Source organism: Dicentrarchus labrax, unplaced genomic scaffold (genome assembly GCF_905237075.1).
Source record: "Dicentrarchus labrax unplaced genomic scaffold, dlabrax2021, whole genome shotgun sequence".
NCBI classification, from domain to species: domain Eukaryota; kingdom Metazoa; phylum Chordata; class Actinopteri; family Moronidae; genus Dicentrarchus; species Dicentrarchus labrax.
Genome location: NW_026136714.1, coordinates 8,229,130 through 8,239,336, shown reverse-complemented (window position 1 = coordinate 8,239,336; position 10,207 = coordinate 8,229,130). Strand labels below are relative to the sequence as shown.

Below are 10,207 nucleotides of genomic sequence, written 5' to 3'. Positions count from 1 at the left end.
AATAGGTACTGAATATACACTGTGCAATGTTGATGCCAGTAATATGCTTTACATTAATCAGAATAAATGGTGATACACAGGATTGTCCTTGTAGATTAAGGCAGAACTAATACTCTCAAGAACAGGTAGATAATAAAAAATAGTTCATATTTTACACTATAGATGTGCATGTTTACAAACAGATATTTAGAGGGTCTGAAAGTGCAAGAAAAAAACAGACAGAATTGTAAAGATGAAGAACAAATGAATCAGTGATAAACATCATTAATTATTATAATAAGTAAATGTAGGCTTTAAATGGCTTCAGACTGGTTATATGCTGAACCTCAGCCAGTTTCTGAGTTTTTTTCTTGCTGACAAACGCGTCGCTTGTTTATTTCCTTATCTGAATGCAATGTTCCGTAAATTACCGACAGGTGGCGCTCTAACCACTTCAGTTTTGTTCGTGACTCCTCATATGTGAGTAAAGCCTACTCCACGAAGGTCAAGCTCAGTCTATTTGTTTGTTGTTGTTTTTTTGCCTGTTTGTTTGTTTGTGCGTGTGATAGCGCGAGTGGGCTGCCGGAGTCGGAGTGCGCACGTGTGAATGATGTGCGTGCGTAAATAGTGCGCGCGTGTCTGCTAGGCCGTCTCGTGCAGCTCGTGCGTGTTAAAGGGAAAGAAAAAAATAAATGAACGCGAAGTCAAGAGTTTGAGTGTAAAGAAGTTTAATTAAACTGTAAAAAAAAATATATATATATAACCTTAAATTAAGTACAATTTCATTTAAACTTTTACATTTTACGCACTTTTATACACGTGACAGTCAAAATTGGACGTCACAGGGCCCCCTTTTTTTTAACAAGCTCGTGCCCCAGGCAGCCAAATATGATGGTGTCTTTACTTTGGTGGATTTAATTAAGGTAAATAGCTATAAACGGAGGACTGTGGAGACCGCAGAGGGGAAACTATCACCACATTATCATTCTTCGCGAAAGAGATAATATCTAGTGAGCCAAATTATAGTCTCTCATGGGCTCTTCAATGACCCCTCATGGACCGACCAGGGAGCAATAAAAATGCACAGTGGCATCACCGAGGAAAAGGGCATTTTCACCGCCCTTGTGGAGCTGCCATATCATCAAAGTTTCTCAGGCAGTACTCTGCGCTAGCCCGAAGCTCCGGCTGGAGGAGAGAAATCACTGCCCCCAGAGCCAAGAAGACACCGGAGAGAGGCTGGATTTAAAACCCGCCCTCCGGAGGGATCTCGTTTCCCCCCCAAAAAAACCTCCCATTTCTCTCTCTCTCTCTCTTTCTCTCTCTCTTTCTCTCTCTCTCTCTTTTTCTCTCTCTCCCTCTCTGTCCCTCTCTCTTCCTTTACCTTTATCCCTCGCCTTTCGCCGTTTCCCCCACCACAATAATGGATCTCACGGCGAGATGTTTGTTTCTTCTATCCTGTCTCGGCGTGATATTGGCGATCGATTTGGAGGCGATTGATCCGGGCTACTATGTGGACCCCACTGCCACATCAGAGGCGATCGACTATAAGGATCCCTGTAAAGCTGGTGAGATTTTTTTCCCCTTTTTTTGGTACTACGCTGTGTGATTTACCTTTTTTTTATGTGGAGGTAGAAACATGCCACGAATGTGTTTGTGGAGCTTGCAGAGATCGGCCAGAGGGACGCTTTTAGAGAGATGACAGTGTGTGGATGTAGTTTTTAAAAGGCTTGAGAGGACATTATGTGCATTTGTTTTGTACCGAGTGACATAGTTTCTGCTGTTTGAAACATTTGAAGCACACATACACAGAGTCGCCTCGGATAACCCAGCTCGCAGAGTGGCTGCAGGGATTGTAAGAATGAGAATTTAAAAAAAGATGAGCCTCTCATTACGTTTCTCCAGACTTTAAAAGTTTTGGCTGAAGTGGTTGTTGAAAAGTTACAGCCCTGCAGTTTGCGGCAAATCTACTTTTTATTCTTCAAAAATGTGATCCTGTAGTTCCTGCAGACTGTCTGCTGTGTGTTTATTAAAAATCTGTTGGCCAAACAAAGGAAATCTGCACTTTGATTGGAAAGACTTTCTGCTCCCTTTTCTGGTTTGTTTTTTGTCACTGCATAAATAGTCTCTTCTTTTTTTTCCACCGGCTGTTCACACGGCCACTAAAACAAAGTGGAGGAGGGGAGAGAGGAGAGTACAGTGGAGCTTAGAAATTATGCACACAGTAATTCAGTTGTCTGTTGTCTTGTGGCTCAAGGTATAAATATGTCTGCTTCTTCTCTGCTCTCTCTCCCATTCTTTTGGCAAAAGCATATCTGACTTGTCATTGTAATCTTTTTTTTTTTAAAATATATATGTGTGTGTGTGTGTGTGTGTGTGTGTGTGTTACGTGTACTGTGAACTCACTGTCTTGCCAAATCCCTTTGGGGGAGTTTGAACAGATTGTGTTTTCCATCTGGTGAAAGTATTCAGGTTACAGATACAGAGAGTTGGCTTCAGTCAAAATGACCTCTAAAGTCCTGGAAGTGCTTACTGATTTGGCATTTGACAATTTCTGATGTGGCAGTCGAGAAAACTATTCGATCTTCAAACACTCTGCTACCCTCTTGTCTGTTTTCCTCACGTCCCCCCCCCCCCCCACAGCAAAAAAATATTTGGAGGCTGGGCTTTCATAAACATGACAAAGCTCAGGCTGCGGATGAACCACGTCCCACGAACATGTCGGTGAAGATGTTGCTTCCTGTTTTTGCTTCACTGTTTAATTTGAGTCATTCAGGAGGTCATAGCAGATTGTTTTGGATCACTAATATGGATTTACTGGACATGGACCCGGTGTTCAGATGACTCCTTAAAACTGACCTAAGAGCGACGATGACGTGTTTATATTTCAAGTGATTTTTTTCTGACTTTGTTTCCAAGAAATGCTTGATGTTTAACGGATATGTCTCAGCGGCGACATTCCCACTTAATAACCCCTACTCATGTTTAGTTTTTTGTCTTGTTTGTGAGGATGTTGTCTTCATTGGCAATCCAGTCTTTAAGTGTCATTCTGAATGCAGTTAAGTTTTTGTTTATGGTTTCCTCTGGGCGCGTCTGCAGACAGGTGGTTGGGAGACGGTCACAAGTACAAACTTCCACTCTCTTAACCCTCCCAGTCTCCAGCTCTTCCAACACCCACCTGCTTTTCTCCTTCCTACTAAGCCGCATAATGTCCAAGATCTCTCAGCTTTCCCTTTTACTCCCTACTCCTCTTCCTCCCAGTTGCAAGACAAAGTCTTTCCCTATAGTCAGCTCCACACTAGTGTTTCTAACTAGTATGGAATTCTTGGGTTTATTGATTAGCTCTTGGTTTTTTTTCACTTATTTTTCAAGCATTGCTGCACTGAGAGTATTTGATAGCTTTCTGTGGCCTCGAGGTCAGCATCTTTATATCATGCTGCTTCCGCCCAGGAAAATGCTTACGGCTGTGTGAAGTTTCTAATGCAGGAATGCTCCGTGAGGGGTTCATTTCATGCTTGTCCTCTGTATGCCTGTCCTTGCTTAACACTGTTCTCTGTCAGGATTTTTATTTATTGATGGGGGGGGGGGTTACATGTGTGTTGCAAAGTGAACGCAGTCATGACATATAATGACTCCCATTCAGATGTTTGTGAAAAACAAGATGACGTGTGGATATTGTTGTGATACTCACTAATTTGGGATGACTGGTCAGTTGACTAATTGACCAAGTGGTGACCACTTCGTGTCTTTTCCTCAGTTTATTTAAAATGCACTCAGTCAATTCTTAATTTCTTGCCACGACATGTGTGCCACTCCTCCCCAGTTAAGCCGAAAAAATCCCTCCAAAAATGTTCACATTCACAAAGGATTAAATAACTCATCACTATACCAAATATGATAGAAATGTGCACTGATTGAAGCGAGCAGTGCAATAACACTCAAGTAGTGCCATCTATTTAGGAAGTTAACCAGTGGAAAATTCCTTAGTTTGCAGAACTCCAAACTTGGCTGCATCCCAGGAAGTCATTTAAGACTCTAACAACCCACTGAGATTAGATCCACTCATTTTGAAAATGAAAAATGGATGAGAACCAGTCACGCTCATTGTCTGCTCTGCTTAAATAATACTCATAAAAGCAGTGGCTGGTTTGACGTCTACGTATGCATTCATTTATGAAGCAGACATCTTAATCTATATAAGACTCCGGTGACAGCGTTGTCTGTCTGTGCCGCCCTTTGTGCATGTTCAGGCTTTGGTTGCGTGTGTTTGTGCTCCCGTGCTGCTGTGGCATCAACTGCAGACAGGGCAACCTGAGCATTCCCCCTCTTCTTCCCTTGTCCTCTTTTATGCAAGTGGTTTCCTCGTCTCCCTGGGCCCCCGGCTCTCTGCTCAAACACTTCACACAGACTGTAGGTCATTCACCTCGTGCCAAGGGAAAGTGCGACTGGAAGGTGGAGGGCAGGCCAGTCGCACTGTGCCACACCGCACAAGCCCAGGTGAGGTGAGTGCAGGCCATTCAGGAGAGGCACTTGATAGATTATCCACAATCTGCTTGCTGCCTCTGAAGAATTTGTCGCTGTCAACAGAGACGTATGTCAGTCCTCTTGCCGCTCAGTGTTGGGCCTTGACTGTGATTTGGTTATTTCAAAATACAGCTGCCGGATTCTGTTCGATAACAGTGATTCAGAGCTTTTTATTTTCTCATAAGTCTGGTCTTTATTCACTGAAGTGCCACTCACATGCTGTTAGAAGCCTCTGAAAAGCTACTGTGACCGACTATATTATGATTACTCATCAGACAGTCACTTGTGTGGCATGAGAGATTTATAATATACTGTTAAAATTTATAACAATCTTCTTCTAAAAGGCATCAACATGAATTTTTTACATTAAATCAACCCAGAGCAGTTTGTCTAATGGGTTTTGGGGGTTTTTAAGTTTTTTGTGAATTACCTCCTTTCACAAATTTATACAGTTTGATGGGTTAATTTGCAAAAACTGTCTGTTTTTTATTTATTGCCTAAATTGCGTTTTTTTTCACCATGCACCCATCAGTCAAACTCATGTTGCTTTATTGCTTTTAAGAATGGCATTTATCTGTTTTTCCAAATAAGCCCTTTGGGTTTTGTTCATCTGAGTCTCTGAAAATGGAAGCTCAAAACAGATGACAGTCGTTACAGAGCTCCTTCCTTCAGTCCTGCTCTGGCAATGTGATGGGGCTGTCTGTTGAACTTCATGATTGGGCCTTTAAGCAACACTTAAGCAGATGCTGTTCTTTTATCATGGAATGCAGGCTGCATAGCTGAGCCCACACTGGGTGTTTTTTTTACATTACAGGACCCCTGCAACTTTTCTCTCCGCAGGGTTCAGGTGATTAAGGAGCCGATCTATTGGCATGATCTTGGTGCATTAGTTGGAACAATATGTTTGTTGTCAGAGCTAAGTAATAACTAATCTTGCATTACATTAATACCAAGTCTGGGTACGGAGCCTAAGCAACAACAAATGCTTTGGGAGAGCTCATTTGAATGGCTCAAAGGATGCCCAATTAGTCTACGATAATGAAGCTTAACAGTCACTTCTTCATTATTCACAGTTTGTTTTTTCTAAATAATTCAGTGCTACATTGCTGCTCATCTGGAAGAATTGTTTTTCTGTTTCCTCCGCCTATAGTGAATACTTAAGGTGTTTTCTTCAGCTATTATTTATGGAAAGTGTTGAGGGTTGACGATATCTTCCAGATTTAGATCATCCACAAACCCGTTTAAACTTTGCTTTGGACATCTGTTCAGAGAAAGCCTGCTCTTTCCTCACACCAGACTATATGAGTATGTGTTAGTCTGCTGTCTAAACCAGAAATATGAAGTCTGGATGGTCAAAATAAGTTTTGTCAAAGGTGAAAATCCCTGCCATGTGGCGATGAATTATTCATCCATGTGCGGAGCTCAAATACTGTGTATCGTTGACATTAAAAAAAGACAAATGGCTGGCGAGCTGATGAGTCCTTACAGGGGGTTCGACTGGCATTGGGGTATATCAGTAATCAGTGGCAGGGATGAGCTGGGAAATCCAATCTGCTAATGGGCTTGATGGAGTGTGAAATGTTAAAGGGGAGGCAGCCTCTTGCTGTGTGCCCTTTGCATCTGAAGCGGCTCTCATTTTGTCAATAAGATTGAAGCTGCAGTGTGGTGACAGTAACTCGGTCTTGATCTCAGCTGTGGCTGATGAGACTTCAGGCTTTTATTGGAAAATAATTACTTAAATCTCAGGCTGTAGCTTGAGACATCACCAGAATCTCTCTTCTAATTATACCTTAGATAACTTTTTGAAATGAGCAGAGTGCAGATAAATAGACTTTTTTTTTCTCCTCCCGCCTTGAGCTCAAATTGCAGCGTTAGGAAATGTCAAGGTAAGCATTTGCTGAAGAAATAACAGCTGGTGTTGTTTTTACAGAGGAGAGAGGTACCATATTTACACGACAACAGGCCTGCATAATACAATTCATCATGCCTTAGTAAGGATTTTGCATTTTTTTCCCCTGTTTGTCTCAATATTCGTGTTACACAGGCTTTGCTACTTTACTACTTTTATTTCCTGTGCAGTTTTAAACACACAGTGTTTGGAGGGACAGTAGCTACACTGGCCAGCAGAAAGGGCTGGTACAGAATGAAACCTGAAAAGTGATACTTACACTGTCATCAGATGGTAAGCACCTTAACGCAATACACTATTGGCCTCTATTGGAATTCAAATGCATGTTGTTACCAAACACAGGCAGTGAAAGGCGGTGCCAGGGTATTGTGATGCATTCCAGGCTCACATATTGGCCAGGCTTTCTCATCCCTCATCATTAGGTCTTGTATAGGGAAAGACTGTTTAAACGTCTCTATAAGCACAGTGAGGAGAAAACCATGGCCTCACAGTGGAGCTGCATGGCCTTCTAAATATAGGCTGGTGTTAGTGTCTGTTTAGGCTTAGTATTGATGTTTGTGCAGGTTTCAGTGGCAGATGTCATGGTCTGGTATCCACGGAAGGAGATTTATGGGAATAGTCCTGGAGTATTTGACACCGCAGAGGTCGAGGCTAGGGCATTACACAAATCAATGGGATTAATTTGATTGAGATCTCATATGTAATCTGACTGGATTCGCTGATTGATGGGGGCAGTCTGAGATGAGAAGGATTATGATGGTTTAGATTAATTAAAAAAACATTCATTGACGGGGAGTTTGGACACATCAAATATGTTCAATCCAACATTACATCACAAGTCTCTGTCATATATTCAGTTAAATCTCATTAGCTTGTGGAATATACACACACATTGATTTGCTCCCAACCATAAATGTTGTTTTCCCCAACTAAAAAGGGACATATGAACTGGAACTGCAACTAAAAACCCTACCACTGCTACCAAACTATTCTTCAGATATTAGTATTATAGCTGCAGCTGTTGTCATTTAGGTAATGAATAATGTTTGGAAAGGGATGCAGCACTCTACTCTACAGTGATCACTTGCCATCTGCCACATTCACTGGGTTTTAATCTCGCTCTTGTGTTTGTACTTCATATCATTACAGTGCTCTGTATCTCGATGAGTTTATCACCTTTCTCCATAGCCTGTCCTCAATCCAAGCCCAGAGTTGTGTACAAAAGATTCCTAAAACCGTGTGTCTGTGGATAATTAAAGCCAGGAGACAAGGGGATTAATTCACAATCCCTGCGAGTCTTTCCATAAACCTGCAACAGCGTCTCCAGGACGACTGCTGTGCCCGGGGGAAATGAGTCCTCTAATACCACTGGGCCGTGCATTTGCTCACTTCAATCTCCACTGTTGTCTGAGAACAATGACACTGCGGATTAACAGGCCTGTCTCCAGCACAGTGGTGGATGATTGGGACAGAGAGCGCAGCCCTCTGTGAACCTCATGGGGGTGGGATAAAAACCTGCACCTCGTTATTTGGTCGCAGCCTGCACATAACACTGCTAATGTGTGCAAATTGACACTACATGTGAAAAGAAACATCCTCCAAGTGTACTTTTCCTCTGAGTTTCATAGAATTATTTTGAATACCTGTTCTCAGTGCTTATGGTCTTATATGACAGCAACTTGAATTAATTGTTCATGGTCTGCCTGTTCTTTTCAATGCTCCGCCAGTTCTGGGAATCGAATAAAAATGTGAAGATAAAAGAGAAAAATGTCCTTCTGTTGTCAGCCTATTTGTCCTGTACTGCACGACATCTGGTAGCTTCCCCTTATCAGCGTTGTTTTTGGCAATAGCTGTCAGAGTGAGTGCTGATTGTGAGTACTCTGTTTTGTGTCTCAGGGATTTGGAGACAATTTGTGTTTTTTGCGAGCGCAAATTAGAGGATCCTTTTTTACCTCTGGAATTTAAACCTGTCCTCTATGCATGCCCTGTCTTGCCGGCAGTGATCTACTCCTTTTCTTATTGCTGTCATTAGCCTCTAATCCCAAACACAGTCATTCTGCTGTGCATCCTCTTCGACCTGCAGGGTAGAAGACTGGCCTGCATCTACCGAAGCCAACTGCAGATTGTTTCCATAATACTCTTCTGGGGAAAAGGGACGCAAGCCAAGTGTTTTTTGTCTTTGTTTCTATTGTACTTTTCATCCCTTTCTCTCTTGTCTCAGACCTCTGTCAAACTTTTATAGGAGGGCTGGAGATAGAAGACAATTCTTGTGGATGTTTTTGTTGCGTGCTAAAAGAAAAGGAAAAAAGCCACGAGCTGCGTCTAAACTAAATAAAATTAAGCTTATCTACACATGATAAAATGTATTTCACAGTAAGAGTAGCTTGTATCGCATTCAAGAATTACAGATTCAAATGTTTGACAAACACAACCGCTGTAAATCACTCCCATTAACTTTACAGTTTAGTGGTTCTCCCGGCTTCTTACCCCTCTGGGTTGGTTTCCCCTCCACCACACTAACCTCCAAACACATATCCAGAAGGCTGTCATTTTCTTTCTGCTGCACATCTGCTGTCCCTATTCAGAGCTGTGGTTTGGGCAGAGGGGATATGCCTTCCTCCTCTCTTCCCTTCCCCTCTCGTTGTCATATTCTGTTTAGACACAGATTACAGTGCCACCCCTTTGCCCCCCCCCCGCTTCTCCCACCAAAAAACCCCATCACCCCAACACCCCCCCTCCCCCCCAACTTCTGCATACAAGCCAGGCCATAAATTCTACAGACATGCTGGTGTTAAAAGCCTGTAAAACTGAGCGCCCTGTCTCTATGGAGAGGACTCCTAGCTTATCCTCCACAGAAATGGGGCATTTAGTAAGGAATCCCATATAGCACATTCCTCATAAAGTGGGACTGTTTGGTTATTTTTCCCTCTCCTTGGCCTCATTAAAGAGCTATTACTTGTTCAAGGTGCCCCATATTACTCCATTGAGGCAGTGTCAGTGTCTCACTGTATCATATCTGATAGCTCTCTCATTAACTAGCCGAGGACGCCAAAGCACACAGTGTGACTTCTGTTGTTTGGTAACATCTGGATTGAAGATGGTTCTATTAATCACATCAACGGTCGGGTTTCTGAGCTCACGCTCTCTCCTTGTTGCATGAACCTTCATGAGCCATATGCAGTATGTTGCTTACATTTCCATCCTGTAATTTGGAGTCCAGAGAAGGCGGCTTTCCTGTTATCCAAACAGACGTACTGTTGTTTCACAGCTCTTTTTCTATTTCAATGCAAGGAAAGGGTAAACAGAACAGACTCAAGAAAGGAATGAAGTATATATTTTTATATGTGTGTTACATGCTCTGGGCTTTCCACAAGTGCTTTGACTGGGCCTCCATGCAGCCTACTCGGTCTGAGCAGCAGGAAATGCTTGGGGCAACTGGGCGGCTCAGACTGATGCTACATATTGCCATATTGTTGAGTTGCCTTACAGTCGTCTGACATGTGCCATCTCTGTTTGTCTGTTTCAGTTGCCTTTCTGGGAGACATTGCTCTGGATGAGGAGGACCTGCGATCGTTTAAAGTGGACAGAATAATAGATTTGGCTCAGAGAACCGTCCAGATTGTTAATCACACAGACACAGGTAACAACAACAGAAAGCGCTGCTTCAAAGATTACAACTTGAGGTGAAAAGTCCTCATTAGAGCACTGAGGCAGTGTTTTGGCTTGTCACTCTAGATAAAACTGCAACAGAACACCTGAAATGAACACAGTTAACACATTTTGTTATTCATTGCAGAA

The 10,207-nt window shown here is 42.5% G+C and overlaps 1 protein-coding gene across 1 annotated transcript in view; it reads left to right on the top strand.

The window, feature by feature from the left end:
- Positions 1–1,174: 1,174 nt before the first annotated feature.
- The window catches only part of bmp1a (bone morphogenetic protein 1a), a 31,276-nt gene continuing 22,243 nt past the window's right edge, over positions 1,175–10,207 (top strand). Inside the window, exons 1-2 of the mRNA XM_051421524.1 lie at positions 1,175–1,544; positions 9,936–10,049. Coding sequence (XP_051277484.1) covers positions 1,400–1,544; positions 9,936–10,049 — 259 coding nt within the window. The 5' untranslated portion in view covers positions 1,175–1,399. The remainder of the gene's footprint in view (positions 1,545–9,935; positions 10,050–10,207) is intronic.